General features: G+C 37.1%; 2 protein-coding genes across 2 annotated transcripts; both read left to right on the forward strand.

Moving 5' to 3' along the window:
* The first annotated feature begins 5,998 nt into the window (after window positions 1-5,998).
* On the forward strand, window positions 5,999-7,067 carry LOC148690557 (uncharacterized). Its single transcript, XM_088686627.1, has 2 exons — window positions 5,999-6,314; window positions 6,396-7,067. Exons 1-2 carry the CDS (start codon window positions 6,000-6,002, stop codon window positions 6,906-6,908), a joined length of 828 nt encoding a protein of 275 aa, XP_088542753.1. The 5' UTR covers window position 5,999; the 3' UTR covers window positions 6,909-7,067.
* Window positions 7,068-16,944: 9,877 nt separating this feature from the next.
* Window positions 16,945-22,018, forward strand: LOC137734172 (ribonucleoside-diphosphate reductase large subunit). Its single transcript, XM_068473485.2, has 17 exons — window positions 16,945-17,491; window positions 17,879-17,940; window positions 18,019-18,106; window positions 18,223-18,486; window positions 18,583-18,823; window positions 18,905-18,981; window positions 19,143-19,313; window positions 19,412-19,504; window positions 19,623-19,772; window positions 19,870-19,956; window positions 20,047-20,211; window positions 20,298-20,417; window positions 20,718-20,920; window positions 21,032-21,181; window positions 21,277-21,424; window positions 21,525-21,608; window positions 21,709-22,018. Exons 1-17 carry the CDS (start codon window positions 17,264-17,266, stop codon window positions 21,805-21,807), a joined length of 2,430 nt encoding a protein of 809 aa, XP_068329586.1. The 5' UTR covers window positions 16,945-17,263; the 3' UTR covers window positions 21,808-22,018.
* The last annotated feature ends 1,944 nt before the right edge of the window (window positions 22,019-23,962 follow it).

Below are 23,962 nucleotides of genomic sequence, written 5' to 3' on the forward strand. Positions count from 1 at the left end.
TAAGTAGAATAGGTTGTAAACACAAAAAATTCCAACTCCCTTCCAACACACGCCCACCCCCCAACACACAAATGTCTTTAGACTTGGACGAGGATCAATCCGTGGTGAGCTGACCTAGAAGCATAAAGGGCATCTTGGCTACATAGGCAGTATCAGGTGTTTTGATATATTTATTTCTTGAAATTGTTTATGGCTAATCAAACTGAAAACCACAATTTTAGCTTGAAGTAATCATGCCTGTAATTGGATTGTAATGACTAATGATTTTTGTCTTTGTGAACATTTCTTTCAAACATATCTTGTTTCCAGAGCTGTATTGATTTATATTTTTGTAAATATAGCAATTGGAGAAAAACAGGCCCAATCTCGTTTGCAGCTTTCCAAACCATTGATCCTCTAACTGACACTCAGACAACCTTTAGAAAGCCAAAACAGTTTCGTGATGTCATGCTCAAATCATCTGAACTATGCCATTGTAGTGGAAGTCTCAAGTCTCAGATTCTTCCAATGATCTGTTTCTCGTTAATCATTTAATGGTAAAATAGATTGGTTGTCTATTGTTTCAAGTGCATTAGGAATCTATGACATTGTAGTGGATAGTTTTGTTGCTGGATTACTTGATATTGAAGGAAATTAAACTATTAACCATGAAGGGCTACAAAATTTCTGTTACATTCTAAACAGTTTAGTAAGATTACTCTCTTCCTATTGAATGAACTAGGAAGTAGCGTTTTTTTAGATTCCTCTGGTGCTTTTGGTATTGGATTTTCTGTTTGTGCTTGTCCATCCATATGCAACTTTTCTATTTATTTAATTGTTTACTCTCGAGTTTTCTTTAGACGGACCTCTGGTTTAACGTTTTATAGTGTTTCCACTTGATAAACAAAACCCTCTCTTATGCTATTGAACCGTCGTTGTTCTTATTTGTTTTAAAGAATTGAACCTTGTGTGTCTAGCATGTGTAGGGTGCACATTTACATACACAAGATAAACATAAGACATGAGGCTGGCTTCTATTGAATTTCTGGCACCTTGAGACATTGATCTCCTTGGTGGCTGTTAAATCAACACTGCTCTGTTATAGAGCCCTGCATGTGCTTAACATCAGCATTAAGAATTTTAGAAAACTATGCTCAAGTGAAAAATGTTCGAAAAGTGAAAAAAAAAAAAAAGATATATGTTAGAATGATAATGTGAGAGGGGTGATGGATTTTTGTATTTTATAGGGCATGCTTTACTTTTATGGTGAGAACTGTGGATTGATTTGTCTGTAATGTATGCCTGGTGACTGTTTATCGCATTACTTTTCCTAGTTTTATGGTACTGTTGTGCTTTACAGCTAAGTAATCACTTGGAGCTGATTAAGCCTAATCCAAAGGATGACCCAGATAAGCAACGTCCATAAACATTATATATTATTACTTCCTTTTAATTTCAATGACTTACTTCATTAGTCTAAACCAAACCCTCCAAGTGAACTATTTTGCGTTGTATAGTTTGTTGGGCCTTGCTTTTTATTATACATTATATTATCATTATTACCAAGTCCAAGTATCTAAAATGAATTTAGCGTATGTTGATACTCCACTCATTCATGTGTTGTTTTTTTGCATGTGAAGGTATGGATGAATATGAGACTCAATTCTTTGTTCTTTTGAACGTTTGGATTATAATGGCACAAGTCTTTACTATGAATGCACAATTGTTGAGGTATAGACAACAACAAAGGAGACAACGGGAAATAGCTAGTTTAGGGCAGAGGACATATGTTAGACTTCATGTTAGGAAAGAGGAAATAAATCGTATCACGCGATTGAGCGATACTAACTGTTTGTGGGAGCTACGAATGGATAGGAATGCATTTGCAGTTTTATGTGATTTACTACAAACTCGTGGTGGATTGGTAGATGATGGTCATGTTACAATAGAGGAGCAAGTAGCTACTTTTGTTAACATATTAGCCCACCACAATAAAAATAGGTCAATGCAAGTTAGATTTTTTAAGTCTGGTGAAACTATTAGTCGATATGTCCGTAGAGTATTGCGTGCATTACTCAGTTTGCAAGATGTGTTGTTTGCAAAACCAACCCCTATCCCAGAGGATTGCACGGAATCGAGATGGAAATGCTTTAAGGTAATAATCATAGTAAAATCATTAATAACATAATTATTTGTAATTGCTAATTAATATAAGTTTTTCTTTTGTCTAGGGTTGCTTAGGAGCGCTAGATGGAACATACATAGGGGTCACTGTGCCTGATGCCGATAGACCAAGATATAGAACAAGGAAGGGTCATATAGCAACTATTGTGTTAGGCGTATGCACACACGACCTCAAATTCGTATATGTGTTATCCGGTTGGGAGGGATCAGCTACTGATTCGAGAGTTCTTGGTGACGCTGTTACTAGAGCTGATGGCCTCAAGGTCCCAACTGGTAAGATAAACAAGCACCTAGTATTTTTCCTTACCTTTGTTGGCCAACAACTAAAATTTATTATCAACTAATATAGGTACATATTATTTGGTTGATTCCGGATATACAAATGGTGAGGGTTTTCTAGCACCATATAGAGGCACTAGATACCATTTGCAAGAGTGGGAAAACAATTCACGGGCACCTAGGAATCATGAAGAATATGTTAATATGAAACACTCACGTGCTAGGAATGTCATTGAGAGATGTTTTGGCCTCCTCAAACGACGTTGGGCTATCTTACGAAGTCCTTCCCACTATCCAATCAAGATTCAGGGACGAATGATCACTGATAGGAGCATATTCATGCGACTTAAATGGCTTGTTCTCGTGCATTTACGTTATGTTTCTTTAGTTATTTTAGTCCTTTATGCTTCTTTTGTGTGTTTTCAGGTTCTAAGGGCAAAGTATGCAAAAGGATGCCTTTTGGAGCATTTTGGAGCAAATTAGAGATTGGAATGGATATCATATGCTTGGAGCCAAGAGGATGGACGAAATTGAAGGATTCCTCCTCTATTGCAGCCACATGCACATTCAATCATTCACACCAAAACCTTGCACATGCTTTCCCATTTCATTATTCATTCACCTTGCAGCCACTCCACATGAATTTCTAGCTTTTCCATTGCATTTGCAGCTTTGCACATGCATTCACTCACCACAAACAAGTCACATGCAATCACTCACCACAAACAAGTCACATGCATTCATCAACATATCTAGCTGTCATTCACATGCATTTCATTCATCATTTCCACCCCCACATGTCCCTTTAATCATTCAAACATGCAGCCACACCTTCACCCACATGCACCATTCAAACATACACCCAAACACCACCAGAAATCATCATTGCCGTGGGTACCTATCCCATTTCAGATTGTCATTCCACTTCATTGCACATGCATCTTCATAATTCAACACATGCATTCATTATTTATTTACTTTGCATCCTTTAATTTAATCACATGCACATTCAAACAAACACAATCATTCCAGCCATACCTTGCATTTTCAGATTGTTCCTCCATCATTGCACCACAATGCAGCCACATGCACTTGTTCCTCTAACATTTCAGCCACTTGCACTCCCATTCTCTCCCAAAACCGTGCACATGCCTTCTCCTTGCATTTCCAGCCATTCCACATGCTATTTCAGCCACATGCACTCATAATCATTCAACCAACATGTGCACATGCAACCTAGCTGTCATGTTCCCCCCATTTCACCTATAAATACTCATTCATACACTCTTCCATAAACACTCATCCATTGCAGAAATGTAGACCATCAAACTCCCTTGTGCCGTGCTCTCCCTTACAATCCAAACACCATCCTTCCATTTCCACCACTCCTCTTCCATATCTCCACCACTCCCCAAACCATTCACACCATCAAACTCACCTTAGACCTTGTGCCACAACGAAGAGGAAGAGAAGAGTGCCTAAACGTTCATACAATTCAAGTTTGAGTTGTTGGAATGTTTAGGTGTTTCTTTGATTTCAATGTTTAATTTCAATGCTCTTTGTTTTGTACGAATGAGGAATGGATGATAAGAGGGCCTAAACGTTCATACAATTCAAGTTTGAGTTGTTGGAATGTTTAGGTGTTTCTTTGATTCTCTTTGTTTTGTACCATGAGGAACTAAACCCCCCTTGGTTAGGGGGTGATTCGAATATATGTTTATGCTTGCATTTTGATTTGAATACTTCTAATTGCGTTTCATAAGTTGTGGATTCAATTCGTTTAACTGTTTGATTGATAACTTATTTATGTATGTTCATTGAGAGTGCACACTTAATTTTCATGCATGAATATGACGCTAGAATATAAGTGAGTTTCACCTAATCGTTATGAACTTATATTCACAAGTAGTGGAGGTTGCTTATAAACAATCGCGTTAAATGAATTCTTGGCATAAGTTTCATGCAATCCATAGTAACGAATGCCTCGTCAACACTTATAATTTTCATAGAGCGTAATGATTCTTGCTTGTACCTCTTCTATGCATTCATGTTGAGGACTTGTGGGGAATGTTTTGAATTGTCGCATGCATCATCCAATTCAATAACGTTAGGAAGATTTGAAGGTTAATTAGTGCATCACGGTTAACTTGGGGTGTTGAGTATCATAGTTTATTGAAATGCAATTGGAAATCATTTTATTATGCAAGTATAACATGTATGGAGATGAACCCCTTAGCCATTCTATCATCCATTCATTCCATTCCATCAAATTCGTTTTACAATCTGTTTAGTTTATTAACTTATTTTGTTATTTCAATTTTCGTATAAATCTAAATCCCCCTTTACTTTAATGTCCAATTTAGTTAGAAATCAATTTAGTTTGTGCTTTTAAGTGTTTTGATTCATTTTATTTCCCAATTTCGTCCAGATTCACCAAAGTGCTCAAAACTGCCCAGAAAGTGATTTTAAGGCAGTTTTGAGTGTTTTGGGTGATGTTTGAGTCTTTTGGTTTGTTTTAATGTTTTAAGTGTTTAGTTTTACATTCTTTGAGTTAGTTTAGTGTTTTATATTGTGTTTTTACGTTCTTGAGTCAAGTTATTACTTAATTTCGTCCAAATTTGTGTTTGTGCTCAAATCTGCCCAGAAAGTGGTTTTTAGGCAGATTTGGGTGTGTTTGTGTTGTTTTGAGTCTTTTGGTTTGTCTTAGTGTTTTAAAGTTTAGCTTTGCATTCTTTGAGTCTAGTATAGTGTTTCATATTGTTATTTTACGTTTTTGAGTCAAATCCAGGTGGTTAACAATCCCTCCTAATCCCCGGTCTAGAACGATCCCTACTTATACATATACTACAATTTGACGAAAAGAGGGTTTAATTTGTGTGCGTATAATTCACGCATCAATCACCGCATGTAGTTTACTTCATAATTTTATCAGAATGTATATGGCAGTTGATCCTGAAGAAAATGCAAGGCTTGCATTTGATGAATTACCTATAGGGGAAGATTTACCAGAAGTATTAGCCTACATTGAAATCGTTGAGTCAAGCCAAATATGGACTCAATGGAGGGATGATCTTGCAAGAGAAATATATGATGAGTGGAGAGGAAGAAGGGCTTGAAAATTGGTTAACATGGTAGTTGTTGTAATTGTCTTTTAGATGGGGACTCAATTTAGTTGTTGTAATTGGCTTGAAAATTCGTAACATCAAGACTATTGAGATGTTTGTTATTGTAATATGGTAATTGGGAGTTATCTAGATGTTATGGCTTATTTGATATGTTTATTTGTGTTACTAAATTTTAATAAATTTTAAAATTAGGGTGTAGTCATTGTCATTTGATTTGGCTTATTTGATTTGGTAATTGATTAGTACAACTAATATAAATTTAGTCATTGTCATTTGATTTGGCTTATTTGATTTGGTAATTGATTAGTACAACTAATATAAATTTAGTCATTGTCATTTGATTTGGCTTATTTGATTTGGTAATTGATTAGTACAACTAATATAAATTTATTTGTGTTACTTGTGTAATATATGGCTTATTTGATAGATTATATGGCCACCTCACGTAATTGGATTGATCATGAGGAGGATGTACTACTTACCATCCTCGAGGAGATGGTTGCTAATGGTGTTAGGTGTGAGACCGGCAATTTTAAGGCTGGTACTTTTGTAACGGTTGCCTCCAAGATGAGGGAACAGATTCCTGGCATTAATATAGAGCAGAAGCATATACAAAACAAATTGAAGCGTCTGAAAGAAAAGTATTCGTCTGCATATGACATGATGAATACATCTGGATTTGGTTGGGATGATGAGAAAAAATGTGTTGTTGTGGATAGTGACGAAATACTACAGGAGTGGGTGAAGGTAAATTTTTTTTCTTCTTATTCTTTATCAATTAGTTGTTTTGAAAGTCTTAACCTTGATTTCTTTGGGTTCTTATTGTAGAAACATCCCAATGCATCTTGCAAACCAAATAAGCCATTCCCGTTGTATCCACGGCTATGTACAGTGTTTGGGAGAGACCGAGCCACGGGTAGCATTGCTGAATCAGCGGCAGATGCAATTGAAAATATGGGTTTGGAAAGTGAGGATTGTGAGACTTCTGAGATACCTCCGCTTTCACCTACCCCATCTCCTTCTGTTGCTACATCTAGTGCTTCTCAACTTGTTAGGAAGAGGAAGAGGAGCAGGAATGATGGTGATGCAAATATTGTATCTGTTATCAGTGAAGGTTGGAATAAAGCTGTTACTGAAATGAAGAAATTAGGTGAAAGTTTTACTTTTAGAGAAGCAAAAGCTAGACTACCTTCTGAGCTTCAGGCCATGGGTCTCCTATACGATCAGGTGTTAAGAATTTCAATGAAGTTAGTAAAAGACACCAATCTGATGGGTATTTGGACCACCTTGGATGACTCACAGAAGCCAGATTTCATTAAAGTGTTTATGGAGAGCCTTTGAGGTTTTAGTATTTGTGGTTTTAGTATGGGGAACTTTATCAACTTCTAAGTGTTTTCATTATTACTTTAGCAAGACATTATTTGTTTTTTAAGTCAGGACGAATGTTTGATTTCGGATATTTCATGTTTAAGTTATGCATATTTCATTTTCTTTGTTTAAGTTCTAAATGTTTAAACCCTAAAATGTTTACGATATGCATGATCATTAAACTTATATATTTTTCAACATTTGTCATGTGCTCTTATATGGTTTGCCTTGTTCCTGCAATGGGGAATATTTAGAGGGGTGTCCTTCTAAACAAGGCCAATTCTAATGTTTGTAGAACCTATTAAGGTGCTTGGGGCTTGTTCCCCCACTCGAGAAATCCTGAACTAGGCCATTGATCTATTCCGAGATAATATCCAAAAAGGAATGGGAAAAATCTCTTTCAAAACCATCAAGGCCTAGAGCCTTTAAACACCCTATTGGGAACAAATCATCCTTGATCTCGTCATTGCTAATTGGCTTTGTATAATCATTGTTCACCTTCTCTGATATTATTAGGATAACATAGTCAAGGATAGCCCCCCAATCTTGCTAACCCCCAAACATGAACAAGTTGATGAAATGCTCTTCCACTGTCTACCATGTAACATTCGCTTCCTCTATCCATACCCCTTGAATGTTTTGCAATGTTTCAACTGTATTAAATCATCTATTCTATATGGTGGTCTAGTGAAAGAACTTTGAGTTAGAATCCCAACCTGCATCCATTTGATTCGAGACCTAGTTAAAACTTCTTTTCTCTTTCTTTCAATTTGTTAATACACTCTATCAAGGCCTTAATCTGCTCACCATGTTCCTCCCAATTATCATGGAGGCAACCCAAATAATGCATTAGATGATCAATTTCCTCCCTTCCTTTGTTAAATTTTCTTCTACTCCATTTCATCAAATTTTCACTAGAAGAGTTTAATTCTCGTTGCCATTTCTCCAACCATCCACACCTACTTTGAATACTCCAGCTCTCTTCAACAATTTGTTAACTTTTGTGTATATATTCCTGTATTCTTGGGATTCGTAGTTTATTATGATTTTATGTAAATTATTTATTTCCTTAGTGATAGGATTGTAACATCTTATAAATCCATCCTTAACAACAACAACCCACAATTGAAAGGACCAAAATTAGGGACTAAAAATTGAATTGGGGTGTGGGTTTTGCAATTTGCACAATAAGATTTGATGGGTTTGTGGTGAAAATTCGAATGGAGGTGTAGAAAACGGGAAAAATTACAAATTTTAAAGGGGTTGGCATGTGAAACACAACATATACCTATTAAAATTTGGACCAAGAAAAACAAATAATGGATAATAGTGTTCAAATTTGAACAACTTATTAAAAAAAAAAAAAAAAAAAAAAAAAAAAAAAAAGAGTCATGTCCCGTTCCGCCTATAAAATTGTACCAAACAACAGCGGAACATGGGTATTTTAGTCATTTTAATCTTTTGGTTCCGTTCCGTCCATGTGCTACCAAACGCAGGACGAAACAACCATCTTGTTCCGTCCTGCGCTTACCAAACATAACACAGAACATCTGTTCCGTCCCGTCCCGTCTGCGTACCAAACGCTACCTTGATGTATATGGATGATTTATGAAACCTTGGTTCCTTGGGTTAAGCTATTGACCCATGTTGTCACAATATAAGCTTTATCACAAGATTAGAGAATTTGTGAAAAAGAAGAAGATTCAAGTCCAACTAGTAGACACTACAAAATACGTAGGGGACCCATTTACTAAGAAGATGACACAAAAGTAGCTTGGTTGCCACCTAGAGAGTATGAGTGTGCGTAGTTGTGATCATTGGCTTTAGTGCAAGTGGGAATTGTTGGAGTGATGCCCTAAAAGCCAATTTTGTAATATCAGATATTATGTAACAACTCAATATTAATTAATTAATAAAAAGAGCAATTTTTATGCATTTATGAGTTTTGCATTATATTTTATAGATAATATACTATGCACTTAGTAGTACAGTCTAGTGATATTCTTCTTCACTTGTAAGTGAGATGTCTTATGTTCAATTTTTGTCAAAAAAAAAAATTTGGACAACATTATTTTTAGCCCATTGTGAGGCTAAGCCCACCCCTTCTTTGTAGTATATAATATTGTTTGTTAAAAATACACACACACACACACACACATATACTATGAATGTGTCCACAAGACTAAATGTATGGAAACAATGTCTTAAACGAGGTTATAGCAATGATACATGTATTCTTTAAGGCCATTTCCAACAAATCTGGTTAGAGGGCCTAAAATAGCCCGAAATGACACGAAAACTGTCTCTAATCGAGGATTAGGCCAAATGGTTTGTGGGCCCCACTGGGCCAAAAAAAGAGGAATTAGGCTAGCTAGCTAGCCCTGGGCTGGCCCAAATATTTGAAACCAGCGGCTAGCTGACGTCAGTTACCATTGGATTTGATTTTTTTTTTTTCGACCAAAATTTTAAATTTTTTTTTTTTAAATTGTCATTTTTTTTCCTATAAATACCTAAGCCATTTCTACACCATTTCTCACATCATTTTCACCATTCCGTACTATCTTACTTCATTCTATTTCAATTTTCACATTCCATTTTCTTACCTCTTCTAATAATCTTTCCTTCAATTTTGTCAATAATTTTCAAATGGCCACATCTGCAATGAAAGGTAGGGCTTGGACCCGAAAAGTGGATGAAGCTTCTTGCAACGCTTATAGATGGGTCTTGGAAGATAGTGTGAGGGGGAGTTCTCAAACAAGTGAAGGAGTTTGGACTTGTACGTCCAAAAAATACAATGATTTCTACAAAGGCACCACTACACCGAATACCCGAAACCATGAGAATTGTTCTTCAAGATGGAAGAAAGATCTTCATCCAAGTTTGAATAAATGGCATCAAGCATTGTTAAGGGCCACAAGTAGACATGAAAGCGGCACCAATTACTACGACGAAGTAAGTGCTTTCACAATTTATTTTAAATACTTAATTATATTACATTTAATTTCATAAATTAATTTCGTTTAATTTTTGTAATTATATTTTCTAAGTATGCCAAGCGGAGGAATTGTATATGGAGGACAACTCGAAACCCTTTTAGCATCATGGTTATTGGGAAATTTGTAAAGGGTGGGAGTTATTTGAAGATCCACCTCAAGATAAAGTAGGTCCTATGCTGGTGTTTGGAACTGCATCCTCAGCTGTAGATGGGGATGAAGATGGATCTCCTACCATTCAAGAAACCTAGGGCTATGGAACAAAATAAGGCCTGAAAATTAAAGGAAAAGGGCAAGGAAGGGCCAAACAAATACAAGAAGAGATGGACGATAGAAATATCCAAAAGAACACTTCGGATTACACTCTAATGAGTAAGGTCTATCTTGATAGGAAAAATAGGGAAATTATGGCCCGACGGCAGTTGTTTACCTCCGAATATCATCTTGCAATGGCGGATGATGATGATGATAGTTATAGACTTTAAATTTAAGTTGTAGTTTTTAAATTTAAGTTGTAGTTTTTAAATTTAAATAATAAATTATGTTTGGTCCTATGACCCTTTAGCCCTCTCAGTTGGAGATGGCTTTTTGTCACATGGCTATTTTTGGTCTATGACCCTCTGGCCCCTCGGTTGAAGATGGTAAGAAATATGGCCCTGCACTGTTTATTAAAATATTAATTTCTTAGAGGGCTATAGGGCTAAAATTAGCCCTCTGGCCCTCCTTCGGTTGAAGATGACCTAAACTACATGAAAGTATGGTATACAAATTAAATATTTAATTACATACACAATTTTCATTTTGATATAATTAACGAAACTTAAAAAAAAGGAAAGTCTCAAGTGAGTGAATTAAATGCCAAATATCCTACCTCTCTTGAAGCAATAACTAAGTTCAAATTCAAAATGTGATCCAATAGTTCAACTAATCCCAAAGCAGGCTACACAAACCGCGTCAAATCCCAATGGCGCCAAACCGATGGCACTCTCAATCACACCCAGTAAGTAAAGCGTTGTGATTTTCACACACCCTTAACTACTTTTCCCACACCCCTCCATATTTTTTAATACTTAATTTGTATCATACTATTTAATCTTCCATATATACCCCTCCCTATTTAATCTTTCATTAATTACCATAAAAAAGTAGGAAGGGTATATATGGAAGATTAAATAGTAGGATACCAATTAAGTATTAAAAAATAGGAAGGAGTGTGGGAAAAGTAGTTAAGGGTGTGTGAAAATCACAACCCATAAGTAAATTGCAAAAGTATCCAATCACATTCCCGACTTGTCTTTTAGGTTGATGTTATTTACACATTTATTTTTACTTCTTACCACTCATCTTAATTTCCAACCGTTGGATTGAATAAATTAAAGAAGATCAACAAATAAAAATTAACAAGAGTGTGTTAGAAGTGAAATGAATGAATAACACTACCCTATCTTTATTTTTCTTTTACGCAGAAGGCGCGATCCTGTTATACAAAAGATATTTTTATGAGTCCAAAACATATGTTGGTATACTACATATTATACATAAGTGAAATATTATTTTTAAATTTTTTTCTCTAATTGTATTATTAGATGTAGTGTACTAATTCGTGTTTCGGGTACCTTCAAATATACGACGAGAATTTTTGGATGGATTTTTATGGAAGTTAATTCACAGGTCTTAGGTTTGATTCTTGTTAAAGGTGAATTTGAACAATATTATTGCTAATCTATTGTGAGGCTAAGCTCACCCCCTCCCTTTAGTGTAAATAATATCATTTTTTTCAAAAAAAAATTCACATTACAAGTCGTCACTCAGTATTACAGTCTGATGGTTGTAAGTGAAATGATCTTAGATTTGAATCTCATAGATGAAAAATTTAATACTACATTAGATTGCCTATTATGTGACTTAACCGAACATCTTTCTTTTCCTTTGTTAGAGCAACTCCAGCGTTGGAGCCCTCTCCCCAGGCTATGCACTATTCAATTCACCTAATGAACAGTAACTACCCTTAATGAATAGTAATAGCCCTTGCAATAGCATTTGCATCTCCACCGTTACACTTCAATAGCCCTGGCAATAGGCAATAAAATATTAGTATTTTATTTATTTATAAAATAATACAAAATAATTTTAATTGTAATATCGGATAAGATTTTTAATCGTTCTCGTTGCGCCACGTGTCATTATCCGAAGTATTATTAAATAATACAAAATAATTTTATTTGTAATTTCGGATAAGATTTTTAATCGTTGTCGTTGCGCCACTTGTCATAAAATCCGAAATGACAATTATTGAGGATGGATTTCCGATAAATTTTTTAATCATACTCGTTATGCCACGTGTCATTATCTGAAAATACAATTATTGGTGATGGATTTCTGATAAGATTATTAACCAATTATGTCGCGCCACGTGTCATAATCTGTTCACAATCTTTGAGGATAGATTTCCATCAGATTTTTAACGAATGACGGCATGCCACGTGTCATAATCTGTTCACAATCTTTGAGGATAGATTTCCATCAGATTTGTAACGAATGACGGCATGCCACGTGGCATTATGTACAACCTAATCCTTTCTGAATCCTCCATATAATCCACCATCCATCCTCACAAATCTCACACCAATTTTCTGAAGATCTCTATCATTATTCATAGTTTCTGCTTCCTTCTTCACAAAAATATGTATCATTATTCATAGTTTCTGTTTCTTTCTTACAATGTCTTCTTCTTCCTCAAGGATGATGTGGGAACTCAATCAGGAAGAGGAAGAATTGTTTAACGAATCAGAAGCAATGTTCAATCACCAGGGGGCAAGAAATGAGAGGGAAGAGGATGAGGAGTGTAAAAGGAGAGATGACGAAGTAAGAATGGGCAGAGCCTCACATTCCCGTCGAGTCGTCCAAGTTATGGCTCAGATCTGCAGGTCTAGCCATTCCGGAAACCTTGATAGAAGCAGGCAACGACGAGGTATGGAACTCTTGGATGATTATTTTGTTCCTAATAATGCATTCCCTGATACGTACTTTAGACGTCGTTTTAGAATGGAACGACATTTGTTCAACAAAATCATGATTGCTGTTTGCAACCATGATTCTTACTTCGTGCAAAAGAAAGATGTTTTTAGTGCTATGGGTCTACTGCCTGAGCAAAAAATTACTGTTGCCTTGCGGATGCTTGCATATGGAGCATCTACAGACCAAGTGGATGAGATAACGAGGATGGGGAAATCAACCATTCTTGAGTCCCTGATGAGGTTTTGTGGAGCAATCGAATCTATCTACATCGCTGAGTACCTCCGCAAACCTACAAACATGGACTTGGAACGGCTGTTGAAGAAGGCCGAGATGCGTGGTTTTCCTGGGATGATTGGAAGCATTGATTGTATGCACTGGACGTGGAAAAACTGTCCAAGTGCATGACAAGGCGCTTATGGGGATAGAAAAGGAGCAAAAAGTATCATTCTGGAGGCGGTGACATCTTTTGATACATGAATTTGGCACGCCTTTTTCGGGGTCCCGGGAGCTTAAAATGACATCAACGTCCTTGCCCAATCCCCTGTGTTCAACGATGTCCTGCAAGGAAAGGCACCAAAAGTCACGTATAAGGTCAACGGACGTATATACGACGGGCCATACTACCTAGCTGACGGTATTTACCCGCGATGGTCAACATTTGTCAAAACAGTGCCATGTCCGCGAAGTGCAAAAGAAAAAAACTTTGCAAGCTGTCAAGAGGGGTGCAGGAAGGATGTGGAGCGTTGTTTCGGTATCCTCTAAGCTTGCTGGGCGATCGTCAGGGGTGCTGCTAGATTGTTTGATGTAGAGTCGCTTCGATCCATCTTGATGACGTGCATCATTCTTCACAACATGATTGTGGAAGATGAGTACGATTATGAAGCCGTTGATGAATATGAGCCAGACACGATGAAAAATTCAAGAACACGTATATATTGTGCTCATGACGCCACCGATGAGCCCGTGCAACATGAGCCATTACAAAAGGATGGACGTTACAATGAAAGGCTAATTCAACGATATACTGCATTTCAAATGCCAGACATGCACAATGCCCGACAAATTGACTTGATAGAGCACCAGTGGGCATTGAAACAAGTTGAAGATAATTAAGTTCATTTTGTGTGTTTTTTTTGAATTTGGTATGTTTATGTTATTTTATTTGGTGTGTTTTTATTATTTGGTATGTTTATGTAATTTTTTTAGTGAGTTTTTAATTATTCCGTATGCTTATGTAATTTTATTTGGTGTGTTTTTGTCATTTCAATAAATATTATCTTAGTATAAATATTCTCTTAGTATAAATAACTTACCAAATTAATTTGAATAAATATTCAATAAATTGGAAACAACATAAATAATACAAACAATAAATAATAAATTACAACCCAAAGTGATTGGAAAATTATGGGCTCCGATTACAAAAAGTACTCTATTCATCATCACTTAACCAATTTGTGGTGCTAGGATGATCTTCTCTTGTGGTGCTAGGACCACCTTAGCTTTGTCACATCCCAACCCTCAGCTCCAACTATATTGTCCGCTTTGGCATTCCCTGCCCGAAGACAGAGCTACCGCACGGTTTTGTTTCTGTGGACCGGTACTCAGCCGTAGCCAGCGCCTGCTCTCCCCTCAGGGAGTCCACAAAAGGCCTAGTTGAAACTTAAGGTTGGCAATGGATATATAAGGCCCAAAGACCACGCCCTCACGGGCGATGTGGGATACTACAATCCACCCCCCTTAGGGAGTCCGACGTCCTCGTCGGCACACCACGACCGTGAGTCTGGCTCTGATACCAAATTGTCACATCCCAACCCTCAGCTCCAACTATATTGTCCGCTTTGGCATTCCCTGCCCGAAGACAGAGCTACCGCACGGTTTTGTTTCTGTGGACCGGTACTCAGCCGTAGCCAGCGCCTGCTCTCCCCTCAGGGAGTCCACAAAAGGCCTAGTTGAAACTTAAGGTTGGCAATGGATATATAAGGCCCAAAGACCACGCCCTCACGGGCGATGTGGGATACTACAAGCTTGCTATCGCTTCTCTTGCACGCCTTCTTCGCACCACGTCCGCTTTCTCTGACTTTCAGAAAAATTTGGAATTTGGAGACTTCCCTTCTAAAGGCGTGTTCATAATCTCACGATCTCGTTGAGCCCGTCTTTCTTCTCTAACATGTTCCCTTTCTTGCCTAAGTAGCTCTCTTTCTCTCTCATTAGCCTGAAATTCTCTCTCAATAGCTGTAGCTTTTGCGTCATCTCTAGCTTTATCAACCTTATATTTCGCCAGTTGCCTCGCCAAAGTCAATTCACCTTGGCGAGTAAGTTATTCCATGAACTTTGCATAAACATTCTTGGAAGCACTCCCTTTTCTCTTTGAAGCCTTCTTACCTTGAGGCCTAATTGGATAATGGGTCGAACCCGACGCTTGTTAAGGGAGGGGCGTTTCGGGCACTTCTTCTGCATCATCTTCATGAACATGCGAGACATGATCGGGTGTAGAGTGTAGAAGGGTGCTGTTCATGTGCACTTCTGGACCGACTGGCACAACTCTAAATTTAGGACAATCTTTGACAATATTCCAACATTCTCACCGGTTGAATGATTTATTTTTGCTTTTGGTTTTGGCAGCGTACCAAGTTTGTGCTTGAAGTTCCTACACAATGAAAATAAGTAACAAATAAATAATACAAATAAATAATTATAATGAAAATAAGTAACAAATAAATAATACAAACAACATAATTATAATGTAAGTAGGTAACAAATAAATAATACAAATAATAAATAATAAATTATGTAGGTAACAAATAAATAATACAAACAATAAATAATAAATTATGTAGGTAACAAATAAATAATACAAACAATAAATAATAAATTATGTAGGTAACAAATAAATAATACAAACAAATAATTATAATGTAAATTTGGGTATCAAATAAATAATATATTGTTACCTGATCCGAGTAATTTTCCCCACTTCGAATATTACTACTAGCTTGTGCCAAGGCGTCTCTCCACGTACTAAACAATTGACTAAGTAATTTCCAACGATTGGACATCGATTCTTTGGTTCTTTTCCCACCAATTTTCTCAAGATAATTGGTATGAATAAGACTCCACATTTCTCGCAACTGCATCTCATTACCCGTAAGCGAACTATGAGTAACTTCAACCTAGCTAGTACACAACGCAACATCTTCAATAAACGACCAATTCGTACCTGCACCAGTGATCATTTTGTTGAAAAAGAATGGATTCAAACTTTGAGACAAAGAAAGGAATGTGATTGAAAGTAGTTGAGAAAATATGAAATTGTTGTGTAAGATAGATGATAATGAGAAGGTATTTATAGAAAAGTAAAAACAATTTTTTTTTCAGATTTTTTCAGACTTTTCAAATATTTTTTTGAATTTTTTTGAATTTTTTACAATTTTTTAAAATTTTTATTCAATTAATTAATCTCTGCCGTTGGATATAAAAAAATTTGAATTCCAACACTCCAGATTGTGCCACATGTCACAACGGTAACTTTTCTTAATTTTAAAACTATTTTTTATTTTATTTTATTTATTTATAAAGCATATTAATATCCACCGTTGATCTTAGATTGAACGGTGGATATTAAACAAGACTTTTTTTTTTTGACCGTTGAGATCGAACGGTCCAAATTAAATAACCGTTGAGATCTAACGGACCGTGGGAAGCCACGTGGCTTCCCAACGGTAACTGACAAAGTTTTTTTTTTTCTTCTGATTTTGTGTCGGCGACGCGCCCCCACTCGCGAGTGGGGTGCACGCGCCTGACACAAAAAAAATTAAATATTGCCTGACGCCAGGCTGACGTCAGTGCTGACGTCACATGGCCTCAGGCTCTCGGGCTGGCAATTCCTCACGGACCTGGAGCTCGGGCCTCCACCTTCACTCGGGCTTGCTCACGTTGGAGCTGATCCACCGGGCCTCGGGCCCTTGTTCTGTCCCCGGTCCCCCGAGCATGCGCCCACGCTGGGCTTGCTTTTAGTGTAAAATATGTTGTTTTACCAGCGTCGGGCACTCACTCAGCAGTCAAAAACCCAAAGCAGGAACCAACCTTTATTTGGGCGGGAATTTTGAACAAAAATTTTACATGGAGGGAAAATTAAAGTAAAAAAATCAAAAGAAACCCTAATTTCCAGACGCACCCGCTTCAAATATTTTGTACTATATATAGATAACCCTCTCATTTCATCGTCTCCGTCCTGCGCCTTCTCTCTTGCACGAGACCTGCTCGACGAAATTCCCCAGAGGCAAAAAGCAAATTCAAGCACAGAAGAAGAAGAAAATGTACGTGGTTAAGAGAGATGGACGGCAGGAGACCGTGCATTTCGACAAGATTACGGCACGCTTGAAGAAGCTCAGCTATGGCCTTAGCACTGACCACTGCGACCCCGTGCTAGTGGCCCAGAAGGTATGCGCTGGGGTCTACAAGGGCGTCACCACCAGCCAGCTTGATGAATTGGCCGCCGAGACTGCGGCTGCTATGACCGCCAACCACCCTGACTACGCCTGCGTCAGTCTCCTACTTTCCCCTTTCATCTTTCACATCTGTGTTTGTTTTTTTTCTCCTGTGTTGCGTTTTTTAATTTTTAATATTTTAATTTCGGTTTTAATTAAGTATTTTATTTTTATGTCAATTTTGTCTAATAATTTGGGGATAATGTATATAATTGCTATCTTGTTAATTTTTCCGCCATTTCTAGTTTTTGCAGTTTAAATTTTTGTGTAAACATGTTTTGTTTTGCATTGTTCACTTCTCTGAGTATACCTATAGAATTTTATGACTTTTGATTGCTCCGATCGTTGTTTGATGTCGACCTTGTGTGTTTTGTTCATAGTTTGACATAATGAATTGGTAGATTTCTTGAATTAATGTAAATTTGTTTGAAATTTGACGCAGTTGGCCGCCAGAATTGTTGTCTCAAATCTACACAAGAACACTATGAAATCGTTTTCAGAGACGTGAGTTTAATCAAGATTCATTGCTATCTTTTATCTCTTTTGATTTTCATGTTGATTGAAGTGGATGATCGGTTGCAGGATCAAAATGATGTACAACCATGTGAGTGAGAGATCTGGGCTGAAAGCCCCTCTGATAGCTGACGATGTTTATGAAATCATCATGAAGGTAAACCACATTGCAAAATTGTGTTTATTAGTCTGAGTTTAGTTATGCGTGCATATTGTTTAAAAATATGAAGTGGCTTATGTTCCTTCAATTGTTTTTATCAAATTTTGTTTCAGAATGCGGCTTGTCTGGATAGTGAGATCATTTATGATCGGGACTTTGACTATGATTACTTTGGCTTCAAGACTCTTGAGAGGTCTTACCTCTTAAAGGTTCAAGGCAAGGTTGTGGAAAGACCTCAACACATGCTAATGAGGGTTTCTGTTGGGATTCACAAGGACGATATTGATTCTGTTATCAAGACATATCACCTGATGTCTCAGCGGTGGTTCACTCATGCTTCTCCCACCCTCTTCAATTCTGGAACTCCAAGGCCTCAGGTATGTTTAGTGTTGTGCATTGTTTTGAGAATGATTGAAAGTTATTATTTTGTTGTTAAATTTAGTTACATGATTCTTCCTGATTTGATTTTGCAGTTGAGCAGCTGCTTCCTTGTTTGCATGAAAGATGATAGCATTGAAGGCATTTATGATACCTTGAAAGAATGTGCTGTTATCAGCAAATCAGCTGGAGGAATTGGTGTCTCAGTTCATAATATCCGTGCCACAGGCAGTTATATTCGTGGAACAAATGGAACCTCCAATGGCATTGTTCCAATGTTGAGAGTTTTTAATGATACTGCCCGTTATGTTGATCAAGGAGGAGGCAAGAGGAAAGGTAGTGTAATCATTATATGGGGTTTAATGAAGTATATTTGAAATGAGTGTTAAAGTGGAACACTTTGTTTAATGCTTCTAGGTGCTTTTGCTGTGTACTTGGAGCCTTGGCATGCTGATATATTTGAATTTCTTGATTTAAGAAAAAATCATGGAAAGGTGTGTATGTCCACAACTCTTCTTTGAATGTGTATGCTAGTTTTGCTTTATCTTTTGGGGGTATACTACTTTATTTCCTATATTTAAAATGGTAGTAGAAATACTACTTTCAATAGATTCATGTTAGCCCATAAAATAATGGGTAATTTATTGTTTTGCAGGAAGAACACCGAGCCCGTGATCTTTTTTTTGCACTTTGGGTGCCTGATCTCTTCATGGAAAGAGTTCAAAATGATGGCAGTTGGTCATTGTTTTGTCCTAATGAGTCTCCAGGTTTGTCAGATTGCTGGGGTGAAAAATTTGAACAGCTGTACACCCGATATGAAAGAGAGGTACACACAAATTTTCCTTTGGCTGTATTTATAAACTTTGGATATCTTCTTTTCATTCTAGCCATTGGGAATTATTAACCAATGATACGCCTGCACAGGGGAAAGCCAAAAAGGTTGTACAGGCACAGCAACTTTGGTTTGAAATTCTTAAATCACAGATAGAAACTGGAACACCCTATATGCTTTTTAAGGTGATTTATTTACTTTGTAAAATCTGGGTTAAGCTTTGAATTCATCTGCTTTATTTATTTATTTAATGTTTTAATCCTCTTTTGTCCTCTTTTTTGTGTGCAATTGTTTTTGTTTTAGGATACTTGCAATAGTAAGAGTAACCAGCAAAATCTGGGAACCATAAAATCCTCTAACTTGTGTACTGAGATAATTGAGTATTCAAGTCCAACAGAAACTGCTGTATGCAATCTGGCATCAATTGCACTACCGCGATATGTGAGGGAGAAGGTGGGGCTTTTTGGTGTGCACTAACTTTAACGTATTCATTGTTAGTTTTAGCCATTTGAGCTCATGGTCTCATATCATATAAATTTTGATATTTCAGGGCGTCCCTGTGGAGTCACATCCATCTAAGCTTGTTGGTAGCAGAGGTTCCAAAAATAGATATTTTGACTTTGACAAACTAGCAGAGGTCTGAATTCTTGTTGAAAATGCCAAAGTGTTATTTTCTTCCTATTCTTTTTGATATTCTTATTTTATGTTTTCTTGCTGTGTTTATTAGGTAACTGCAATTGTCACTGCAAACCTCAACAAGATAATTGATGTCAATTACTATCCTGTTGATAGTGCAAAGACATCAAATTTGCGACATAGACCAATTGGAATTGGGGTTCAAGGTCTTGCTGATACCTTCATTTTGCTTGGCATGGCCTTTGATTCACCTGAGGTATTTCCTCCCGTTATCTGTTTTGTTGATTTATTCAAAATAGTGTACAAGTTGGATTTTATAATTGGTTTTTCTTTGAACTGTAGGCTCAACAACTGAACAAGGACATATTTGAGACCATATATTACCATGCTCTCAAGGCGTCTTCCAAGTTAGCAGCAAAGGAAGGCCCTTATGAAACATATAGTGGCAGTCCTGTGAGCAAGGTACTAAATCTGAAAGGAGCTTGTCTTTGTAGTACGCTTCCTATACATAGTCCTATTTTCCTACTCTTGTTATGCATGCTAAAAAATTCTCAGGTTGACTGTAGATGGTTAAGGTTTAAGGTGGTTTGTGCAGAATATTCCTTTCCATTCATGTCATGGGAGTGAATAGCTAACCCTTTCATTCATGCATCTGCTTGATATCAGGCAGTAATGGTTTTATAGGCTAGAAAGTTGACATCTCAGTGATCTCACAGACACAGTACTAGATATCAGATTCTAAGGTAGCTATTTATTGTTCAGGGAATTGTTCAGCCAGACATGTGGGGTGTGACACCTTCAGATCGGTGGGATTGGGGTGCACTTCGGCAGGTGATATCAATGAATGGAGTCAGAAATTCTCTTCTTGTAGCCCCAATGCCTACTGCTTCAACTAGCCAAATTTTGGGGAACAATGAGTGTTTTGAGCCTTATACTTCGAATATCTACAGTCGCAGGGTTTTGAGGTTTGCTTCAATTCTCATTCTGTTCATTTTTTTTTTCTACATTTTTGCCCGGCTTCTTTTTCGTTTTGGCTGAATATGGATTCTGTTTGAACTGTCTTCCCCTTTTCTCAGCGGCGAGTTTGTTGTGGTGAATAAACATCTTCTTCATGACTTAACTGAGATGGGTCTTTGGTCTCCTGCAATTAAGAATAATATCATCTATGAGGATGGCTCGGTTCAGAAAATTCCCGAAATCCCTGATGATCTGAAAGTCATTTACAGGTATGAACTTGTCATGCCCCTAATTTAGTCGTCTGTTAAATTGTTCGTCTAAATTTTCAAAGAATGATATGCTAATATGATTTGGCTTGTATCAGAACTGTTTGGGAGATCAAGCAAAGGACTTTGGTTGACATGGCTGTTGATAGGGGATGTTACATAGACCAGAGTCAAAGTCTTAATATACATATGGACCAACCCAACTTTGGGAAGCTTACTTCATTGCACTTCTATGCTTGGACAAAGGTACACATGCGCAAGCGAACACACATGTACTGTTTTTCGTTGCTACGATATCTACTATCTTGTAATCACGTACTAATATATTTTCTATCAAATACATTAGGGTCTGAAAACAGGGATGTATTATCTAAGGTCTCGTGCAGCAGCTGACGCCATCAAGTTTACTGTTGATACTACAATTCTCAAAGTAATCATCATTCAATGTCTTTTATTTTACTGTTGATTCCTAGAATTGAATATGGGGGTATTACTAACAACACTTGCTGGGGTGCGGGAATGAAATACAGGAAATGCCAGAGGTAGCAGAAGATGATGTTGGTACACAGAAGGCACAGATGGTATGCTCTCTGACAAACCGGGAGGACTGCATGTCATGTGGAAGTTAGTTAAATGGAGTATGAATTTAACTTCGAAGTCTGATATTTATGGTGTTTGAAGCGACGACGGATTATCTTAGTTTGAGTATCAAGTCTAAATGAAGTGAAGATGCGTGTGTATAGTTGTAATACTGCTCTGCAACTTGTTAAAATGTCTCATGTAGTCTGTAAAATTGGACCTTTGATTCGCATTAATGATTATTAGCCGTTTTCGTTATTACTTTCCGAGTTTGCGGGACTATTGCTGTAGAATTTAGTATTATACATGGAAGAAAGTAGCCTTTTCGCTATAATACAACGATAATCTGCAATCTGCAATCTGCAATTCTGCATCAACCGCATCATCTACTCTTGCAATAAATCCCCTCGTAGTTTTGTACGCAACTGCAAAAATAGTACTCCGACGGTAATGCAACAGGAGACACCAAGCAGTAGGGGTGGTTCGGTATGGGATACCATACCGAAACTAGTATCCCGAATCCCAAACCAAAATTTTTCGGGACGGGAATTTGAAGACCAATCCCAAACCAAATTTTCGGGAATCCCAAATTTCGGGAATCCTGAAATATTTTCGGGATTTTGGGACAAATCGGGAATCCCAAATTGAAATATGAAATTATGAATTGTTCTTCAAATGTATAATTCAAGAACACATTCATGAACTACGAATTTCATTTCATTCACACTACTATTTAATTGAACACTCGCATGCCTGACTGTTTTTATCATAGTCAAAATTCAAATTAATTAAACCATTTTTGCAATATGTTGAGAGACAAAAGAATCAAGTCTTCTGAAATCATCAGCCATGGCAGCAACAATAATAAAATCCACATGAATATCAAACAGAACATGAAAAATATGCAAGGTGTAGGGCATTCCAGGTTGCAGAGCATGAATTAGAAATTACTAGCATGAATTATAAAAGAATAATATATATATAATAATTAATATTATATATTTTCGGTTCGGTATGGGATTCCCGAAATATCGAGAAGCCAATCCCGAATCCCATACCGAAATTTTGGGATCGGTTCGGGATAGCATCCCGAAAATTTCGAGAATTTCGGTTTGGGAAATTTTTGGTTTGGGATTGGGATTTTTTCGGTTCGGTTCGGGATTTTTGGGAATTTTTTCCACCCCTACCAAGCAGTACCGTCTCCTGCACACCTTTGTCCGAAGAGATTGAGCCTGTCTTTTGCTTGTTCGTTGATTTGTTACGCACTTTCTGTTTATGGTGTTTAAGGTTTTGGTGGAGATCCAGGCCACAAAGGCGTGTGAGAACATGGCTACAGAAATTCAAACATGGCTATTTATGACCACAGTTTTCTTCGATCCAAAGATGTTGAATTTGTGAAGTGTAAAGATTAAGTTATGATGTTTTTTAAGCTATCGCTTATTTATATGGACAATTGTGAACCCTATACAGCTCCATGAATCTCAATACGGTTTGAACCTAACCTTTACGAAAGACTAACACAAAACTGTTCGGTTGGTTTTTATATGCATATTATCTACCTTTTTTTGTCTGTTATTTAGTCATCATTTTGTGTTGAACTGTTAGGTTTAATGTGTTGTGTGAGTTTTGTAAAGATTACGTTTTGAGAAGAATACATAAATTTTACGGTGGAAACTTGAGAAAACCGGACAATTGTTGAGTGACAGCCTGATCTATGTTGAACCTGTGCAAATTTGGATAATTTGGGCTTGTTGAGTTCGACTGATGAGCTATGTTATGCAAATTTGAATGATATGGGCTTGTTGAGTCGTGATATTGGCGTTTTCTAGTTTAATTGGGCAGGTGCAATTCAGCCCAATCAGTGATGTCAGCCCAAAGACTTCTTTTCCTAATCTATTTGGTGGATTAGGGTTTCTATAAGGATTTGGTTTTAACTTTTTTTGGCATGTGGAATGAAAAAATGAAGGCATATTTAAGAGAGAACGGCAAAATAAGACGGGAGAATATATAGACCGCACACACCTACACACAAAACAGATCGTTGTATGCACATATAGAGAGAGAAGCCGGAAGCCTGAGGAGGAGAAATTGGAGGGATTCAAACTTTATCGTGGAGTCGAGATTGAAATTTGGTTGATTCTTTCTTATTTTTCAAATTTAATCATGTTGTCATTAATTTTTTTTTTTTTTTGGCTAAGACTACGA

The sequence above is a fragment of the Pyrus communis genome, chromosome 15, assembly GCF_041283825.1.
Source record: "Pyrus communis isolate YQ-2024b chromosome 15, ASM4128382v1, whole genome shotgun sequence".
NCBI classification, from domain to species: Eukaryota; Viridiplantae; Streptophyta; class Magnoliopsida; order Rosales; family Rosaceae; genus Pyrus; species Pyrus communis.

Coding starts and splice junctions, on each gene's coding strand:
- LOC148690557 (XM_088686627.1), top strand. CDS start 6,000: ATGGCCACCTCACGTAATTGGATTGATCATGAGGAGGATGTACTACTT. Junction 6,315..6,395: donor TACTACAGGAGTGGGTGAAG/GTAAATTTTTTT, acceptor TTCTTATTGTAG/AAACATCCCAATGCATCTTG.
- LOC137734172 (XM_068473485.2), top strand. CDS start 17,264: ATGTACGTGGTTAAGAGAGATGGACGGCAGGAGACCGTGCATTTCGAC. Junction 19,314..19,411: donor ACACCCGATATGAAAGAGAG/GTACACACAAAT, acceptor ACGCCTGCACAG/GGGAAAGCCAAAAAGGTTGT. Junction 19,957..20,046: donor ACTTTGACAAACTAGCAGAG/GTCTGAATTCTT, acceptor TGTGTTTATTAG/GTAACTGCAATTGTCACTGC.